Below are 21,735 nucleotides of genomic sequence, written 5' to 3' on the forward strand. Positions count from 1 at the left end.
AGCTCCGCATTTACAACCTCGCCGTACTCCCTATCCTGCTTTATGGCTCAGAAACATGGCCCCTGAACGACACCCTGGCCACAAGAATCGATGGTTTTGATAGCAGGGCTCTCAGAACCATCGAGAACATCAGGTGGCCCCAGCGAGTCTCCAATAAAGAGCTCAGAGCCCGCACGTGCCAGCCCCAAGCATCTTCCTTGGTCGCACAACGCCGCACCCGCTGGTTTGGCCATGTCCTTCGTCTACCACCAGACCATCCGACACGAGCCATTCTCCAGTTTGACCCAAAGGCCGCAGGCTGGAGACGACCACGAGGGAAACCCCGCACTCGATGGCTCGACGTCGTTGCGGGCGACCTCCAACAACACGGAGTTGCCGTAGAGGATGCAGAACAGCTGGCACAAGACCGCCAGCATTGGAAAAACCTGGTTCATCTGGTCGGCTCAACGCACAGGGACGGGACCCCCCGACCTTCGCTGGAGCAATAAGTAAGTAAGTAAGTAAAAAGTACAATCTGTTTTTATTAGTTTAATATTAATTTTACAATTTGGGGGTTTATATGTGGAGTATTATGGAGTGTAATTAAAAAAGGTCATACATTACTTTCTAATAAAGGAGAGCACAATTTCCAGCATATTAACAATTCCAAAGTGCATCAATCCCCTCAAAATACACTTAAAAAAACTGAAAGCTAGTTAGCAAAATAAATAATGGCATTATTGTTATTGCATGCTTCAGTAGGTCCATTCGTTTATTTGTTTGTTCATTCATTCATTCACTCACTCACTACTAACGATTTATTTAAGTTTTTCTTTTTAACACCGTCATATTGCATTTGTTTAGGTTTTAGTCATTCACTATTTTTCGTCAAAAATAATCTGTTCGTAGTTATATTTTGTACTCACTAAGAATATTTTAATTACTTGCTTGGTGTTAAACATTGCCCTTGTAACCATATGTTATTTATCCAGTTTATGAGAAAATTTGACTTTAGCTTGACTTTAAGTAAAAAAAAAAAATCTAAATTAATGCTTTGTTATATGTTTAACCAGCATCCTAGACAACAACAAACCATTCATAACTTAAATCACTATTGAGTCGTTTTGAAGAGATAATGATCAGAATCCTCCCAGTCAATTATAAAGAAAAGATCATCGTAAAACTGCAAAAAACACATATCATAATGTTAATCTGAAATCAAATAACCACAGGTATGATGTAATTGTGTATCCTTTGTTGAACTGACAATTTAATTATAGAAATAAAATGTCCCTCAAGTAGAGCCGTCTCAAGCAGCCCAATAAGACTACGGATAAGCACTCATACTTGACATTTGCACGATTTAATTAGGTTTGTGATATCTTTGTGTACGTGTGCAGGCTTGTAAATGCGTGTGTGTGCCTTGTACTGACCTTGAGAAACCTGTGCAGGAGGAAGGCAAACCAGTTGGTGAGCATCTTCTCGGCAACCGACTCCGTTCTGAGGTGAAAACAGAGGGCACCACAGGAACAAAAAAAAAAAAAAGCCGGTCAGAACTTTTTACAAAAGAAAGCCATCCATAATTCATGCTCAGGTAGTGCTGGAGCCTTCGGGCGGCTTCCTGTTGCTGCTTGTGAACTTCCTGCAACTTCTGAGCTTGTAAAGGCTGAAAATAACCGTAGAGGGCATCTACGCCTGTGCAAATATGCATGGACGAGCGCGGTGAGATGTTGCACCTCAGATCCACAGGCTGAGAGGTAAATTCTGTCACAGTCAACTAATGCCTGACCAAAGTCAAGGGAGGTGTCAGCCATTTTGGTTGGTACCAGGTTTGAATCTCAAGTTTGCATGTTTGTATGAATTGGCTTTATTGTCATTGTTGAAAAGGACACGTCATAAAGACTTAAACGAGAAAACAAGATAAAAGATTGTCAGTAAAAATATTTACAACATAGTGTTAAGAGACTGTGTAATGGTTTTGCAATTAAAAAAAGTACATCGTTACAATAGTGCAAAGAAACAGAGTGCAATAAAAATAGGCAGGAACAAAAATTCCCAAATAAGTCACGAGTTCTAACGAAATGAGTGGCAAGTAGCAATGTTCTATTTTTAGATGCAGGACGATAACCGAGAAAAAACAAAGAAAATAATGAAAGAATCTTTTTTTTTTCACTATTTAGAAAGACATGACATTCAGCGATAAAAGTTCAATATTTCCAATTTTAGGAAACAAAATTACATTTCTTTTCATTTGCTAAAATGTCTCAGTCTGGTCCAATTCTTTTTTCAATATGTGTTCAAGTTTGTTGTAAAAATTAAACTTTAAAATTAGACAATACCTTTAACTGTAAAAACAATTTAAGGCATCTCACACCCAAAAAAAAAAAAAAAAAAAAAAAAGAAAACTAAACGTAATTTTCTCAAGTTTTTGATCAGAGAAATGTGGATGGAAGTGCCATGATACAAATACCATATCTTCAAAATAGTTCATCATGAAACTTTGACTAAAGTATTATTTTAAAGCTATAATTTGACTGTACAGAAGCTGGAGCCTATCCCAGCTATCTTCGGGCAGTGGGCAGGGGACACCCTGAACTGGTTGTCAGCCAGTCGCAGGGCACACAGAGACAGACAACTCACTTACTCATTCATACCTAGGGACAATTTGGACCGGACATGCATGTTTTTGGGACATTGGAGGAAACCGAAATGCCAGGAAGAAACCTCCTTAAGCACGGAGAGGACATGCAAACTCCACACAGCAAGACTGGTAGTTTGATTTGAACCCATGACTTCAGAACTGTGCTGTGGACTTCGTAACCGATAAGCTGCCGTGCCGCATCCGCTGATACAAATAACCCTGGTCTTATCCCTCGAGAGGGCTGACCGACAGCAAGAGAAACACATACACAAAAACAGAGAAAATAAAAAAAGGGAACAAGTAGCAAGGGAAAAAAAAAACAAAAAAACGCACACAAAATATTTTGAAAACCATGGCCAACCCAAATGCCCAAACAATGTTTTCGGTAGATAAGGTAGCATATATTTTTCGCAGTTTTGATGGTGACGGGGTGAGAAGAGGCCATGCCCTTCGGACAGGGTGGGAGTGAGCAGCCAATTATCTTCTGGTGTCCGCAGAAATGGTTGTGGTCTTCCTTCATTTCCTTCCCTCCTTTTTTGTACCTTTCCTTTCTTCTTTCCGCCCTCCCTCCTTCTCACCCTCCATCAGTGTCTTCCTTCCTTCTTTCCTCTTTCCCTCCCTCATTTCCTTCCTTCCTAAGGATCCTTTCTTCCATCCCTGCCTGCTTCCCTGCCTCTCTTCGTTCCTTCCTACCTCACTCCCCATCTCCCTTTCTTCCTTATTTCCTTCCCAACTATACCTGCCTCCATGACTGCCTCTCGTCCTTTCCTTCTTCCTGCCTCCATCCCTGCCTCTCTTCTTTCATACTTTGCTACCATCCTTCCTTCCCTTCATGCCTTTCTCCTTCCTGCCTTCCTTCTTAAAATGTCGAGTAAGAAAGGAAGGAAAGGAGGCAGGGATGTAGGGAGGGATCCCTACATCCCTGCCTCCTTTCCTTCCTTTCTTACTCGACATTTCCCCCCCCCAAGAAACTTCCACATGATGGCAAAATAATATCCTCTGGAGTAAAACAGTGGATTCAAGGTAACGCATTATAGCAGATAGATTATTTTTTTAAAAATAATAATTTTGACAGTACATAATTTATTTAAAAAAAACAACTATAAATTACTTTCCTTAAATTTGTTAAATACATGCTTGTAAATATGGTTTGTTGTTTGGTTTCTATGTATAAGTATTTAAGTATTTGATTAACTTGATAATACTAAAGGTTTTACTTTGCAGATTTTGACTACCACGGGTCATTCTTGGAACACAACCAAGCAAAACGAAAGGATTACTGCATTACCTTTTAAATAATTAAATGTTTTCCTTTTCGTGTTATTATAATAATCAAAAACATTTTGTTGGTGTTATTACTTTAATGGAGTTGTATTTATTTATCTATGCTTTTATGTTTTGTGCTCAAGCAGTGGCTATACCAAAACCCGGCTCTTCGGCCTGCTGACTTTCCTTGTCCGCCCCCACTCAACCACCTCCCCTACATGACAGCTCTTCCAAGTAGCATGAGACTTGAATATGTTGGAAGTTAATGGAAGCCATTACGCATTTTAATAAGCTCAGCAAGTCCCAAAGACAGAAGTCAAATAAAGGCTTTCGTGCGGGGGCTTTGCCGCCTTCTTAAGACTGTATCTTCACTTTTAAATCTCGCAAAGGGGAGGGAGGGGTCCTAACTCGCTTTGTTCTTCACCTTCTCTTCATCCTCTGCTTCCCATTAATTGACTTTCATTAGAGAACTTCCGGATTTCATTATCCGACCGAGCGCTGAAGAGCGCACTCGTACATTCCCTTCTCTACTAATGGGAACTCGGGTGCGAGTGGATACCAAGTGGGGGCTCCCTCAGTGAAACTAATGAAACAACGCTATTGCAATTAATAACGTTATATTCCGTAGCTCTGTATGGGCGGGAAACCTCATTACAAAAATGCTGAGGAGAAAAAAACAGTCAGATTTAAAGGACTCTTGGTGATTGAAGTAGTGTTCAGTGATTCCATTAAAATAACATCACGCCGGGTCGAACTGTAAAATGACCCAGGGTGGAATATTGGATCGTGGAAGGTTTTGCACATTAAGCAATAACAGTAAGCAGGATTCTCTCAGGGAACAATTAGAAACTCTTCTGCTAATTTAGCAAATAAAGTAAATCACACATTGTATTAATTTCAATGTTAGGCATGTTAGCCGAGATAACAAAGGCGTAGGCAAACTATTTGACTCTTGGGTTGCTTTGGTTTCTAAATTTTTTCCGAGGGGGTGCCAGGGGGGAAAAATAATGATTGATTTGATTTTAAGTATCTGCCTACACAGTCTTAATCCATAACATGCCATGAAATTGGTTTTGATCCAGTTAGGATAGAAACAAAAATGATACAATGATCTATTTTTGAACACCAACTCTGGATAAATGTGTAGAAAACTCATAACGCAAAGGGGCAATGATTTCTTTTTTATTTCTTAACCTATGATTTTTTATAAAACATAACATTGGTATGATACCTAAAGTATATTTGCTTAATAGTCAATTCGATGTTTAGGTCCACTAGAAGGCACTAGGGCAGCATGGCGACGCAGTGGTAAGAGCGTGTGAAGCACAGTTCTGAGGTCATGAGATCGAACCTCCTGTGTGGAGTTTGCATGTTCTCCCCGTGCTTGCGTGGGTTTCCTCTGGGCACTCCGGTTTCCTCCCACATTCCCCAAAAAAACCCAACCCAAAACATCCATGTTAGGTTAATTGGCCGGTCTAAATTGTCCCTAGGTGTGAATTGTCTGTCCCTGTGTGCCCAGCAACTGGATGGCAACCAGTTCAGGGTGTTCCCTGCCCACTGCCAGAAGATAACTGGAATGGGCTCCAGCACCCCCGCGACCCTACTGAGGATAAGCGGTGCAGATAATGGATGGATAGAAGTCACTAAATATTACACAGTGTCCCCTTTAACATTTGATATAAATGTATATACAAACATTAACAAAAGTTCGTGCAGTGCTCTTTCATTTTTCAAGGGTGATAAATACCACACTTTCCCGAAGAGAATTTCTACAAAGTACAGGTCATTAAAAAAGGGTGTATAACGTTAGAAACATTTATTTAAATGTCATTGAATAGGTCTAGTAAATGTTTGGATTGACAATTGTAATAATGCAAATATTATTTATGGTTGAACAAAGTTAATTGTACCATTTGTTGCGTGTAATGTTGGCTTAACAAATGTCTTCCTTCACTGAGGAGTAATGAAATGTTATGCGGTGGGCATTAAATGATCAAGCAAAAAACATAGGTTTCTTTTTATTATATTTAATACACCCCGCTGTGAATGTTATGGCTAACTGTTGTTATTATATGTTCTTGTTCTTATAAATAATTTGGTAGAATGACTTATGCTCGAGCGAACGTGTCTGCCTTCAAGAGAGAAGCCTGGACATCCGTCTCCAGCCATTTACTGTGACTTATCAAGCAGCAAGGCTGTGAGTTTCTTTTCATTATACTTTATGAATACGAGTGCGAATGCTCATGCTTATTTTCGTCTGAAACGCAGTCATGAATGATTCAACGCACGTTCATTCGTAATGGTACTACAGTGTTTGACTTATGATGTTATAGACACAACTGTAAATCTGTGATAAAGCCAATCCACATTGAGTCATCTGCTGTGATGATGTCGAAAGAAAAAATCTTGTAGCGTTAACTGTCTGATAGTTACTGATGAGCTGCACCCAATCCTTTAGAAGTTAAAAAAAAAAAATACAAAAATGTACGTTTTGTATTCTGGGACAATGCTTCTGAAAAACTTATTCATATGTTTTGGCACTGAATGAGTTAACAGTAAATAATTTTGAAATCTGTCCAACGGTATACAGTAAATATACCGTGGGGTGGTGGGGATCAAATGACAATAGAGGCTGGGTCCTCAAACAGTTGGCCCCTGGGCTGCGATTTGGAGCCCGGAGGAAACTCACGCAGGTATGGGGAGAACATGCAAACTCCCCACGGGGAGGCTGCGGTAGTTGGAATCGAACCTTGGACCTGTGAACCGTGGGGTTGCGTGCTAACCACCAATGTTCCCTCTAAGCTGCCTGCACATTCTCAGCGCATAAGAACATCTAGCCAGCGCATAAGAACATCTAGCCAGCGCACAAAAATCAGGGCTCGAAATTGCTAATTAAGAAGCGAATTAAGTCAAAGTTACAGTGCATGAAAGTAAAAATACACGGGTTCCTCTGACACCGTTTTCTAAATGCGGTATTTTGAGGTCAATGTCGAACGAAGTTGAAAAGTAAAGTCAGTATAGTTTTTCGTCTCGGCTCACTAAAGAGAACCGCCTCTTTCAGGTCCCAAACGGCTCTTCAGGTTGTTTTTGCTTCTTTAATCCCTACACGACCAAATATTGTGTAAAATTGTGCACACAATGACTTAAGGGAAGGGGGGATATAGAACAAAAAAGAAAAAAATACCAAAATGAAAAAGTAGTGAAAAGCTGAGAAAAAAAGAAACAAAACGAAGAGAAAAAAGAAGGAAACATTCAGAAAAAAAGCCAGAAAAAAAAGAAAGAAACAAAGGAAAAAAGTAAATAGAGAACAAAAAGAAAAAAGTAACAGCTAGGAAAAAATAAACACAATGAGATTTTTTAAAGGAATTAAAAAAATAGAAAAAAAGGGAAAAAGAAGAAAAAGTTTGTGTTGCATTCAAATAATTTCCAATTATACCAAGTCGATGTTGTTGCCAACATTGTACTTCCACTAAAAAATGTGATCAAATACAGTTCTGTATCTTGCAACCGACTAAATAAGCCCCCAAAAATGTTAGTATTATGCGTCAAAAGATACCAGGAAAAAAAAAATGAAAATCTTGTGAAAGAATTGTTGTAAAAACAAATGACGTTTGTCGGCCGTAAAACCTTTGCAATAATACATTAGTCAATTCATTCCAAAGTGAATTTTTTTTTTGCATTGCCGGAATTTCAGCAAAATGTAACTTGATGTCAAGTTTTGGACATGTTTGATAAACATTTAGTTGCCACACTTGGGTTTGCCGTTGCTCACTGTTGTATCAAGCGTTGCTCACCGACTTTGTGTGAACGCTCAGACCTGTGGAAAATTAGAGGGAACATTGCTAACCACCCATCTGCCGGGCCGCCCATCTGATTCATATGATGATAATTACATTTTGTCTATAAATACTTATTAAATACTTCCAAATTGTCAGCTCCCTTTCATTGCTTCTCCTTGGTTGTTCTGCTTCCAGGTGTGTGCTTTCATACTTAAGCATTTAACCAATCATACGTCTGCTATTATTGTTGCTATGCTCAAAAATCTACCCGTACGCTATCAGGATGTGATTTGAAGGCTCTAGCCCATACAAGCAGTCTTGGAGAGAGCAGTTTGTATAGATTTCGAGTTGGCGTCTGAACAGAAGTTAGCGGGCGCTGAGCAACATCACCAGTTTCATAAACTGTAACTGGCTTAGTGGCTACGGGGCGGTAATCTACCAAAGTGTCATCACCAAAATAGTTAAACAAGGAAGTAAAATGGTTGAAGCGAGCGAGTGATGCGCAAGCAAAAAAGGGTTCTGTTGCCACTGTTAGCCTAGAGATAAGCCTGGCTTTTTTTAATTGTCCACCCACCAGTTGTGTTTATAAAGTGTTTTTTAACTTAGGTTATGTTACAAAAGACAGGCGTGGGACGATGGCTCGCGGGGTCGTCTGTCCGGCACGTCGTGTTAGAGCTCCGCCAGACCTCCAATGGAAACCTGATCATGGTGCGGCGGGGGCCAGGTGGCAAAATCAAGTTCTCACAAATAAATTTCACTTCCAAAAGCCAGCTTATAAAAGCCCGTTCATTCGCGAATGACACATAACTCATTTGTTATGGAGCTCAAGGCGCAGTAGTTGTTTTTTTTTTTTTTACTTAAGGCAGAGTTGTAATTCTATCGCGCGCCACTGTGTCCTACAGAAATCCCAATTTTAATAAGCGCCAGGGAGCCACTGGGGAGTGCCAAAGACCCGTCTGTATCTGGGTTAGGTTTAGTGGTGGAGAGGTTCAACTTTGTTGGTGATAAAAAGCTTCCTTCTCCATTTAGCCATTCTGCATGCAAACCACAATGCACAATGAAAATCTGCAAAGCACTGAACCAGCAATAACCGAAGCGCAAAGTAGGAAGATGTCTCTGTGTAGTATATTTCCAAATGCAATTTAAATGTGTTTCAAAAACAGGTAAAATAATGTGTAAATTGAAATTGGGCGATTTCTTGGGGCACACCAAATAAGCGCCACACTGATTAAACAATGCTAGTTAATTTTGGGAAATATAAAAAAAATGTTCAGCAACGTTTGGATGGATTTTGTAATTCTTCTCAATTATGCTGAAGCTTAAAAGGCATTTTGGGTACAGACTTCTGTTGATTTTGAAACATAATGAAATTATATGTATTATGTTTGTTAATAATTAGTGTAGCATGAGAGAAAGAGTGTAGCAGTGGAAGCGTAAATAACTCGGGAACAAAAATCTCCCCCCCCCAAAAATAATTTAGAAAATAAATCAAAAAGAGTGAAAGGCTCTGCAGGCAGCAGCCAAGGACTGCAAACCGCCGGGCTCACAATAAGAGCCAATCACAAAAACGGCGCGATGGTTTGAGGCCCCGCTGTCATGTCAAATAACAGCCTAATCCAAGTCCACTTGTCCCTATGTGTCTTTGATGCCTCTTTCTTCTGCTCGCCTGTTTATTTCGCCGACTGTCATTGTGGCCTTTGGAAATAGAGACGCTTAAGGGGAATTAGCATCAGAATGAAGTCACTTGAACGGTAACCAGCTCCTTTGCTCGGAAGGGTAAAGTATTTTCCTTAAAATCGACATGTAATAAGATCATCAGGCGGCTTCCAGCTCACGAGTGTGCGTACAGATCTTTGATACAGTTCAACGTGTTTATATGCAAAGTATTTCCCCCCAAGAACTTTTGGACATGTTTCCTGATTTCAGTCTACAACCTTATAGAACTTAAAATATTTTCTAAAAATCAAAAACATCTGAGTCACAATTGTGTAAAGAAACCAAATGTATTCAAATGTTGAATGGTGCTAAAAATAGAAAAACAATAATAAATGTAGCAAAAATATTGACCCCCTTGAGTTAAAACAGATGGTTCCCGACTTACGACCATTCAACTTAAAAAAGCCGTAGATACGAACATTCTTTTCGGGATGTCAAAAAATATCCGGACATTGCTGTAACTAGATTTATTATTGTGTGCACCTTTTTCTGAGTAGAGGACATTACTGTAGTGCTTCTTCTGCCGCTACAGGCATGTGGCACTGTGAGAGCTCACCAAGATTACACCCCGAAGAAGAAATCCGGCTTCTACTTCCTAGTTTGTGTGTAAACATACTACGTGTACTGTATCTATAGCGCGCTAAGAACTTTGACATTTTTATTGTTTAATATCTCGAACATCCATTCAATATTGTTGGTGTAAAGTGTAAAGAGGAGGCGAGCCGTTTCTTTTGAAATGATAGTAGAATTAGAAAGATTAATGCTGTCATGATTACTGATTCGGGGCACCTGCGGCTACCCCGTTGGCGCCAACAGCTGCGGGACCTGATTGGCTGTTGGACTCTTTTCAAACTGCCGTCTTCTGAAAGGAACCCGTCAGACCATCTGCAAACCTATGCTTTCAGCTAGGCAAGCTTTTGTACTCTCCGACATTATCCTGCCCTGTTTTCCTGCCTGATACCTGTTGCCAACCTTTTTCTGGACCCTTCTGTTTTGCTCTCCCGTCCCGGCCATCGACCTGCTTTCCTCGCTCGACACGGAAGTGCCACTTGCGCGTTCCTGCCATCAGCTATCAGTGTCCGACGATCATCGGATCATGGAAGTAAGCACTGCTCTCTTTCTCAATAAAACAGTAATAACGGACGCTATTGGGTCCTGTCTCCTTTTTTGGCTTGTGACAACCCGTCAAAGAAATACCAGGAACACCTTGATTTGTATGTAAGACTGCATTATTACCAGCCTCATGTTTAAATGGACTGAGTTTTTTTGTTATTAGTGATCTTCTTCTACCAAGTGCCTTTGGTTTAATCCCCCTTCCTCAATTAAATTCTCAATCTAACGCTTGTGTCTGCGCTTGGATTCTGTCTCGCAAACACTTACACCAAGTTCCTTAAGGTTTGATTGCGATTTTTTTGTCCACAAAACTTTTCAGATCTTTCCACAAATGCTCTATAGGATTGAGGTCTGGAGTTATGCTTGGCCATTCTAACACCCTTATATTGTCAGTTTTAAACCATTTATTGCAATTTTTCTTCATGTTTAGGGTAGTTGTCCTGTTAGAACTATAACTGTCTTCCCAGTCCTTGTTGAAGAAAAGCAACCCCAGTTCATGATGCTGCAACCTACATGTTTGACTGTGGGGACGTTGTTTTTATGGTGATGTGCAGTGTGCTTTGCATTCAACCTCCCAAAAATAAATTTAGGTCTCATCTGAAGACAGGCCTTTGTATGGTATTCTTTCAAAAAGGGCTTTCCACTTGCATTATTCTATGAAAGGAATATTTATGCAGCTTAAGGTCATTAGTTTTCTTGTGCAGAGATTGTATCACTTTAGCTGTGTTGGCATGCAGGTCATCCAATGTGATCCTGCTCCTTTTGGTTGCTTCTTGACAAGTTTTCCTGTTTGAGCTGAAAGTTTGGAGGGGCGGCCAGGTCTTGGTAGGTTTGAAGTGGTTTAATGTGAGGCACTGTATCTCAGAGCACATCTTGGATGGTGGAAATTTAGCCTGGTGATTAATTTATGATGACATTGCACGGTTTGTGAAGGCTTTGTGTTACCTGGTTTAAATAATTGCGATAAAAAAACAACTGACAAAACAATGGAAACTTCTTAGATTTGTATCACTTTGTTGTCAGTTGAGTTAGTGTTCGTTTTCCATTTCGTTAGTTATGCAAACTCAATCACGAGATGCCCATTTACTGTTCATGTTTGCAAGCATCCTTTTTTCTTCAGAACTGCTTGAAAAGCTTCAAGCTTGTGAAAGTGCTGATGACACAAAGAGGCAAAGACCTCACAGGTGTTTAAAGTTTAAACAAAAGCATTGCTTCCCGCGGAAAACCGTATCCATCGAGACCTCAAAGTGGCGAGGGGGGAGCGAGGGTGTTCTGAGAAATCAACTTAAACCACTGCTGAATGTTTCATAAGGAGCTGAGGACTGGAGAATAAACCAAGCTGACATTGAGAGACCTGCCGCACCACAAGACAGGATGCAGTGTTACGGGGGGACGATTTTTGCTATTTATGGTGTCTGCAAATCGTTTAGATGAGTGTTTGTTAACGTTGACTCAAGGGAAGGAAACCTGACTGAGTTCAGGCTACTATAAAGAAATTGAGCAGCACCTTCACCCTCTCATTTTTAAGCATACACATTGTTGTGAAAAACAGATGGTTGTCATGTCTCTTTAAGAGTGGTGTCCATAACTTCAAAATATTGTACTTGCTGATGCCAAACCATCATTGCAGCATCTGTCAAGCTCCTTTTGTTGCATGTGCAACTATGTAAAATTCTCAGACCGCTCAAATAAACTCTTCCTTTTTTACGGTTTGCGTTGACATTTGAACTGTATTCGAAACAGCCTTTTCTTACTTACTCTAACTAACCATTTCTATCCAAGAATTAAGAAACCCAGCTATTTCCCTCCAACGTAATGAGCTCTACTGTATAGCCGAAACACCGAAGGTAAAAGGAAGATAAAAGCAGTTTGGCGTGGTGGAAAAAAAATATAGAGCCTTTTTGAACACAGTTGGCCATTGTTAACACATACTTAATAGAGATAATATTTAACTTTAAACTTTTTAAGGACACCTCAAACTATGCATCCCTCTGTCATGATAACTGATTTGGGGCACCTGCGGCTGCCCCTTGGCACCAACGGCCGCGGGACCTGATTGCTTGTTGGACTTTATTTTAAACTCCCGTCTACAAACCTATGCTCTTAGCTAGGCAAGCTTTTGTACTCTCCGACATTATCCTGCCCTGTTTTCCTGCCTGATACCCGTTGCTGACCTTTTACTAGACCCGTTTCTGCTATTGCTCCTCCGTCCTGGCCATCGACCCGTTTTCTCGCTGTCAACGACTTCCCTCGCTCGAAACGCAAGTGCCACTTCCGTGTTCCTACCATCTGCTACGCGTGACCGACGATCATCGGATCGTGGATGAAAGCACTGCTCTCTTTCAAAATAAAAACTAAGTAAAACGAACGCTATTGGGTCCTGTCTGTTCCTGGTTTGTGACACCCACCCTTAAGGCTCATTTATTTAAAATTTCGCAAGGCATCATACCAGTTTTGTGTGCGCTGACAACTCAGCTGAACTTGGACCAATAAAGACTATGCACGGCACAACAGAAAGTTTATATAGAACTGTTTTCTGTGAAGGATTTAAAGAGGGCTATCTGATTATTACTCGTTTCATAAATAGTGTAATTTTAAATTTTTCCGACTTTTGTTCTGTACAGAATCCAGAAGGGCTATTTGGTTGTGGCTTTCTGGAAAACAATACATTTTGGCTTTTGGCACCCCTGTAATCGTCACACTTCTGTTAGAAAATGACCCCGTGCCCTCATTAGAGAAGAGAAGATGCATGTGGCTCTCACAGGAAAAATGATTTTTTAAGACCACTGATTTTCAGTGTTTATAGATTACCTGCGCAGTAGCAGCTTGGGGTGGTTCTTGCTTTCCAGGTTGCGGTCGATGAGGTCTGAAAGAAGGTGCTTAAGGACGTCCGTGGCATACTCCAAGCGTCCCTGTAAGGCAGTCATGATGAGCGACGCAACGTTGCCACGGTCTCTCATGGAGAAGGAGCGTTGCATCTCCAAGGTTCGGATGAAGGTGAGCAGGAACACTTTATTGTTGATGAGTTGACCAAAGAGCTTCAAGGCCTTTTCCACATTCTGCTGCCCATTTCCAGACACCTAAGTAGAAAAAGACCAGAGTGCCATGACCCGTACAGTGCCATATTTAACCAGAATTCTACACAAATAACTCTTATTGTAGATGATGGAACAGATATGTCTTTGGGAGTGCAGCTCTTCACCTTACAAGATAACCTGTTTTTTTTCCTCTTGAGGCAACAAATCTACTCCGGTTTCAGTCTTTGCAGGCACACAGCCCTATCCATGGTGAGTAACTGAGAAGCACCTAATCAATTATTGACTAGCGCCTTTTAAGGAATACTTCGCCCCCTGTCCACTAGACAAAAGTCAAACCACTTGCAAAAGTAAGACGATTTCAGTGAAGAAACCACTAAATATGTATATGTTTGTTTTAACTTTTGCACAGCACTCCACTAAGCTCTCGCTGACATTGGTGAAATATTTAAATAAGTCACTGCGTATATAGTCACAGTTGTATAACTTCTTCATTTATATTGTTTTCATGACCCCAGTTATTTATAACTCCCTCACTTATTTAGTCGTAATTAATGCACTTCATGATTAGTCATGAATTTGACTGTAATTATTGTAGAAGTCTTGATAAAATTACTTTATAAAACTCATCCATTCATTCCTTATTCAGTGTCAACTTTGTCTCAAGTGGGGTTTTTGGTTTGAAGTTTGGAGAAGGCCTTGATTTGTATCAGTACTTGCCAGACCCGGTCAAGAAAAAGGGCTGGTTTAAGGAAAGGATTTTCCCACCACCTCTCAAGTTTCATTTTTGTCATAGCCCGCCCTTCCGGTAAAAGGTAATTGTCAGCTATTTCATCCATGCATTTTGTGAAACCCTTGATAATTGTTCTGTACTAACATGCACAGAATATTCTGTTTTAGAATTCAAAAAATACCCCAATGGAACTGCTCAACTGCAGAATTTGCCTTATGTTAAACCGACACACGGAGGATGATCAGTCATTCCTCTTCAACATTCAGAGTAACAAAACCATTGATTTATTTTTCTCTGCTGCCAAGAAGGCAATTTTCAGATTCAGACTGATAGGTCTACCCTGTATCCTTCTGAGTTCCCAGTTTTTACCTCGAGCTCTCGAAGGACAGGATGATCCTCAATTCCAGGGAAGAGTACCCGCATGGCATAAGTCCTGTAGTCTAGATGCGGGATGCCAGCTCTGTCCAAGTCGCTGGTGAGCTCATTGATGTCTGTCTGCAGCTCGGCAAAAGCTTTTTGTTGGAAAGGAAAGAGAAAAAAATGATAGCATTAAAGGCCAAAGCAAGAGAGAAGTATGCTCTTAATCCCTCAGCACCAAATAAGAGAAATAGCTCTTATCATCATGGTGTTCACTACCACTATGAAGAAGCAAAAAAAATATCCCAAAGTAGTCTTTGATTCAGAGAAACTCAATATTTCACATTGGAGCCTCGGGAAAAAAAAAAAAACAGCACAAAACCGAGACAACACTCCCCCCTTTTTTTAGGAGACAGTAAATTGGCCCTAGCAGAATGTGGATCATCTCAGCATGAGGTTGCAGGTGAGGGGAGGATAATTGCCGCCACCCAGACCTCTGTCTTCTGTTTAGTGGGCCCCTATGTCTTAGTTTTGCCACCCTTGGGAGGACTAAAAAAAAACCCACATAAACCCACTCCCCCCTAGCGAATACTATCATGCGAGAAGCAGCAGTCCTGTCCTCTCTATAGTTACTCCCCTTTTCCCTGCTTCTGTGGTGCACTGCTGTACCCTGGTTGCACCTCAAAATGCTAATCTTTTGCCATCTGAACTCCCTCATTAAGAGTTTTGATTCATTAAAAAAAAAAAAATCACAATGACTTTGAAGGAAACTAAAAACTCGATTAAACCAATGTTTACACACCACATGTTATAATCCATTGACTGTATTGTGTTCCGTTTTGGGCTTTTGTTTCTTTTTCCAACTATCAATTGAAAGAGCTAGCAGTTAAACCACCGAAATGCTCAAATTTAACCCAATTACAAAATGACGTCAGGGTCCAAAATGGGATCAACGGTCATTTCTTGAGAGAGGGAAAAAAAAAAAAAAAAAAAACACCAGTTATGGGCGAAACCATTTTTCTTACACATACAAAATACAGTGTAGAGCTGATGTGTTAGGAATTGCTTCTTTGATAGGTCAAAGCAAGTGCAATCAAAATTTACACATCTTAATCAGTAAAGTAAACTGAACTAGGGCACTTGATGAAAGTGATTTTCTTGATCTTGTGCTGAAAAGTAATTATAAATGTGGAACTATACAAAAAGGAATGCAATACATGGCTCGTGAAAAATATTCAGAATACACACACACATATATATATATATATATATATATATATATATATATATATATATATATTTTTTTTTTTTTTTTTCCAATTATCCTCCCCTCACCTGCAACCTCATGCTGAGATGATCCACATTCTGCTAGGGCCAATATATATATATATATATATATATATATATATATATATATATATATATATATATATACAGTCGTATGTAAAAGCTTGGGAACCCCTGATCACCCCTGTGGGTTGAGTTTGACTGTCTTCACCATCCTTCGCCTCTGCTTATCTGAGATTTTTCTTGGCCTGAAACTCCGGGCCTTAACTAGAACTGTGCCTGTGGACTTCCATTTCCCCACTATTTTCCACACAGTGGAAATTAAAAGCTGAAATCTCTGAGCTAGCTTTTTGTATCCTTCCCCTAAACCATGATGTAGAACAATCTTTGTTTTCAGGTCATTTAACAGTTGCTCTGAGGCTACCATGCTGCCACTCTTCAGAGAAGATGCAAAGAGGAGAACAACTTGCAACTGGCCGCATTGAATACCCTTTCTCATGACTAACTTCACTTGTGCATGTAGGTCAAAGGTCAATGAGCTTACCAAACAAATTTTGTGTTCCAATAATTAGTGCTAAAGGCATTCAAATCCATAAAACAACAAGGGTGCCCAAATTTATGCACCTGCCTACTTTTGTTTAAGTAATTATTGCACTTTCTGTAACTCCTATGAACTTCATTTCACTTCTCAAATATCACTGTGTTCGTCTGCTATTTGATATATTTAACTGTAATTGCTGATCCGAACAACCATTGATGTATAAAGGAAAATCTTGAAAATGATCATGGGTGCCCAAACTTTTGCATACGACTGTATACATTTTTTTGCAGTGTTTAGACTGTACGACATTAACATGAGTCACAGTTTTCGACTGCATGACAGAAGTTTAACTACTAACGGAGTCAGTGCGTTATTTAAAACACAGAAACCACAAGTGATTTGTTGTCTCTAAGGCACACACAATTATAAGATGGCTTCACAAATGTATGTTGTGAGGGGAACTGATGTTTTCTTTAAAACTAAATCATTATTCTTTCCTGTTTGGGTGTTTTAATAACAGCCGTAAATAAGCAAAACAACATGATACAGCTTGCAAAAGTGAGATAACAAAGAAGCAAAACAGTGCTTGTAGCTTCCTTTTTAACATTTGGCTCTTTTTGTTGGTGTCCCCCCTCCCATTTAGAAAATCAACATCCACTACGTATAAGCGAGCCTATGTCAGTTTTTACGCCAAATACAACTTTAAAAAATAATGACATAGTCAAGCTGTTCTAGAATAAAATCAATCTGAAACGAAAAATGATGGCAAAAATCAAATCTCTACCTGTTGTACTTTCGTGGCAATATAAATCTAGAACAACGGCACATTGGCTTGATACAGCCGCCTCCACATTTTGTCTGGCCCCCTTGAACGATACAAGAGAACATTTCAATGCATTAACTAAAAAAAATAACTCAAAATTGGATCTGGGCGTCGCATCCGATTGCTGAACTTTGCCTACTGTACTACCAGTGATGACAAAGATGACATAAGAAAAAATATTGAGTTTTATTTCAAATATCACACTGTCTATTCATACCAAAGACAAATGATCATTTACTTACAATGCTTAGAGCAGAATAGAAGATAGAATTTATTGTATTTGTATTATGTAAAATGTTCAATAAAATAAACATTTTTCTCTGGTACTGTGACTAAAATAGTGTGATAATGAGATTAAATCTACTGCCTTTTCACAAGTCATTTATTCCACTGGTGGGCCAGTGCACTCACAACTCAGCTGAACTTGTACTTGTCAAGACTGCGTACAGCACAACAGAAAGTTCCTATGTCATGGAGTTTTTTTCTGTGAAGAACCCAGTTATTTATTTGTTATTTGGTAATCGTTTTTTTTCAGAAAGAGTGTAATTATTTATTTTCTGGCATTGTTCTCTGAAAAATCCAAAAGGTTTACTTGATTACGGTTTTCCGGAAAACAATATTTTTTTACATTTATCCTCTCATGCAATCGTCACACTTTTTCTGTTACAAACCGACCCTGGCCCCTTATCAGAGAGGGAAACAGTTTGGGCACCACTAATCCAGATGGTCGGCATCTACTAACCTTCTTTACACTCCAAGGCCACTCGTGACTCCAGGTTGTCCATTTGCATCTGTAGTCGTTTGAGCGTCAGGTCGTTTTCCCGCGACTTTCGTTTATAGGCAATCAGCACCAGGATGACGATAATGAGGAGAAGACCTCCGCCGGCGGCGATGCTGACGATGGCTGGAAGGGTGAGCAGACTGTCCGACATGATGTGCACGGAACCTGGGGAGACGTGGAGGCCGCCAACTTGAACCTGTGGAGGAATACCTGTCATTGTTGTCCTTTACAAACCTGATCAGCAAGTCCATCCCTCCTCCCACCATCCCTCCAAACAACCAACAGACCGACCAACCAAGCTCCATTTGTCCTGCCTCCCTCACTGTTTTTCCTCCTTTTATTATTTCAGTCCTCCATTTCTTCTTTAATTAATTTCTCCCTTTTTCCTTCTTTTGTACCTTCCTTAAGTCACACTTTCACCCATTTGTTCACTCATCTAATTACCTCCCTCCCTTCCAGCATTTCTTCCATTCTTCCTTTCGTCTCTTCCTACACCCCTTCCTTCCTTTCTTCCCTTCCCTTGCCTCCCTCTTTTTATTTCTTCCTCATTTTTTCCCTTCATTCATTCCTCCATTTCTTCCTTCCTCCCTCCCTACCTTCATTCACCTATGATTTCCTATTCCTCTCCCTTCCTTCCTTCTTCAAGTCCATCCATCCATCAATCTGAACAGGTGCTCTTAAATGTAACTTCAAACCTTTCAAATCATAATTACATAGTATCATGAATTGTGGTCATTCAGTACATTTTAACAAGCAACCTAAGTCGCCCAACAACCACTAAATGGATATTCAGCAATTCAACTAAGTCAGTTCTCTGACCTTTGTAATAGTATAAAAGCTTGGCAAATATTCTTTGCTTTAATGTTATACAAGACTGGCAGTTGCATAAAAAATAAAAAATAAACACATCCAAGCAGCAATTATACATTTTTCCAGTGGATTAAAGAACCTTTTGGCGACTAAGAGCACACTCACACGACTACTCTCCCTTTAACCCCTTTCCCTCGGCTGAGCGAGCAATGATGGGGGCATGAATAATGGAGTTTGAAATTATAATGAAGATAAAATCCCCTTTGCGGGACTTGTGGAACAAAAAAGAAAAAAGTCGGATGCTAAGTAGCTTTGGGTCGGTACTGACCATGACTTTGTATTGTCCGGTGAGGTTGGGCGGCTCGCATAGCAGCTGGCTCTCGGACACGGTGACGGAGCAGGGGGTCTCTCCGATCAGCACCGTGTAGTTAAGCTTCACCCCTCCAGTGGCTGGAGGAAGCAGGTTTCTGCCCTGTGGGTACAATTATGATGCGCCACACCAAAACATATGGTGGAGTGAAGATATGCTTTCAAAAGGCAGCCAAAAAAAAAAACCATAATGTGCCTTTTGAGAAGCCATTGTTCAGACAAACAGAATACACTCCCATTGATGACAATCTGTGCAGAGGTCTGGGGCAATAATTACAGAAGTTCACTATAGCCCCTTTTTATCCTCCAAAAACGTGCAATTAGGACCATACACAGGGTAGGATATCGGGATCATACTAATATTTTATTTATGCCGTCCAAACTATCAAAATTGGATGATTTACTAATTTTTTTTCACTTCACAACTGTTATTTATGGTCAACAAAAACATAGTGCCAGAAAACATCCGTAAATTATTCATTCGGAAAGAGGGGAAATTATAATTTAAGGGGCTGTAGTGAATTCATGATCCCAAAGGTGAGAACCACCAGGAAAAGTATGTGTGTGTCTGTGTGTCGGGGCGGCAGTAGCTCAGGAGGTAGAGCGATCGTTTTAGGATTAAGGGATCCCCGTTCGAATCCCGGCTTGTCCGTGTTACATGCCGAAGTGTCCTTGAGTAAGACACTGAATCCCCAATACCCCCAATAAGCAGGTTAGCGCCTTACTTGGCTGCACAGATCACGGCCGCTATAGGGAAATGTGAAGCACAATGTAAAGCGCTTTGGGAAGTAATTGACTTGAAAAGCGCTATAGAAATGCAGATCATTTCATTTCATGTGTGTGGGGTTGAGCTTTGGAACGGTTTGCAAGACGAGACCAAACCGTGTCCAACTATTCACTTTTTCAGGTTTAGATAAAAGAAACATTCCTGACGGAATACATAGATGAGGAGGGTGGGGTATGAGTGGTGCGGGTGATAGGGAATAGTGCGTCTAGTTAACTTTGTGTTATTGTTGTTATTCTTATATCATCACTGTTATTATTAATATCATTACCATTGTTGTTATATCACCGGTGTATTTGGTGGGGAAGATGAAAGGGTAGGTAATGTAAGCGTTTGCTTTTGACAACCCCTTTTCAAACATATTATGTAACATTATTTGTTGTTGAGTTATTGTTTTTGTTTTGTTTTTTTATTTTGATGCTCGAATAAAGTTTTCATTCATTCATTCATTCATTCGACCCAAGGACCCTGCGAATTTGCCTACCTTTAAAATGATGGGAGAGCCCGGCTTTTGTTCCAGGACCCCGGTGGTGCTGAGGGGTTCAAAGTACGGGTTGGGATAATAAAGAAGGTTCGTGTTGTTGTAAACCAGCAGCGCCTGCACGTTATTGAAGATGAAGCCAAATTCTTCCGCGTGTTTCACCGAATCTAAGCCGGGATGGTAGTCCTCCACAAGGGAGGGAGCGGAACAGCTCATGCTGGTCGAGTTCAACACCTTGCACACCTGCAGAATTGTAAAGATCAAGTTGACTGAAAGAGCACATTGGAAATTCACAATTTTATTTTGATCCTTTGAGAACACTTGGTACCAATACGTTATAAAATAAAACCCTGTTCCGGAAGTTCTGCATTAAATCATAAATATTAGTGCGGAGCAGCAGACATATAATTTGGTAAAACACTTATATTGCAATAAATGTTCATACCTGTCAACCTCTAGGGCTCCATGCCCTTACAAACTGTCGTATTTTCCCTTACAAAATACAAAATAATTTTACACCATTCTTTTTTTCAAACATGTTTATTTATGTAGTTTAACATGTTACATTGTACATGTGTTTCATTATAGCATACATATTGTTAATTAACATTTTCTTGTTAGTTCCTGAGTTGCTAGACATTAATGAGGTTTATTATAAAAAAAGTTCAAAAATTAAGTAGCTTGGATGTTCCTTGTAGAAAGAAAAAATACATGCAAATATGATTAAGTAGAATTTTCTTATTCAAATTATTAATTCATTTTCTGCATTATTGTTAGTAATATATCGATTAAAGGGATAACCACAAACCTGTCTTTTTTCATTTTCTTCTTTCATTCTTCCTTTTTTTCCTAACTTCTTTATAAAACATAATAATTCGTAATATAATGCATCAAAGCAAGTGAACCGTTTGAGAGCCGGCTCTCTTTAATGAGTTGAGCCAAAAATGCAAGTTCCCTAAAAAGAGACGGACTTCCTTTCACTCCACAACTACTACGGAATGATGCATGATGGGAAATCCCCGCGCGGCAGACGCATCCGCCCGGTAGCATCAAACTGCTCGCTTCGTTTGCAACGATAAAAACGATAATGAGATAGAGGCTACCGCGGCGAACTCGTTATACTTGCCGTTTTCGTGATAGTCGGTTTATACCAAATGATAACCCATCATTGACAAATTTGCGTTTTTCCGTACGGATTTTCTTGTACGTCAGCTCCCGTGTTATTTTTCGATTGTTCTCA

At 40.0% G+C, this 21,735-nt stretch overlaps 1 protein-coding gene across 2 annotated transcripts in view; it reads right to left on the reverse strand.

The window, feature by feature from the left end:
- LOC148370012 (plexin-A2-like) overlaps positions 1–21,735 on the reverse strand; it is a 304,834-nt gene that overhangs the window by 26,707 nt on the left and 256,392 nt on the right. For both annotated transcript variants that reach the window (XM_088332300.1, XM_088332301.1), the window contains 6 exons: positions 20,499–20,738; positions 19,190–19,333; positions 18,013–18,247; positions 14,632–14,774; positions 13,306–13,574; positions 1,413–1,479 (listed from right to left, as the gene is read on the reverse strand). In XM_088332300.1, the coding sequence (XP_088188426.1) occupies positions 1,413–1,479; positions 13,306–13,574; positions 14,632–14,774; positions 18,013–18,247; positions 19,190–19,333; positions 20,499–20,738 (1,098 nt within the window). The remainder of the gene's footprint in view (positions 1–1,412; positions 1,480–13,305; positions 13,575–14,631; positions 14,775–18,012; positions 18,248–19,189; positions 19,334–20,498; positions 20,739–21,735) is intronic.

This window comes from Urocampus carinirostris, chromosome 3 (genome assembly GCF_059441175.1).
Source record: "Urocampus carinirostris isolate Australia breed hairy pipefish chromosome 3, RoL_Ucar_1.0, whole genome shotgun sequence".
NCBI lineage: Eukaryota > Metazoa > Chordata > Actinopteri > Syngnathiformes > Syngnathidae > Urocampus > Urocampus carinirostris.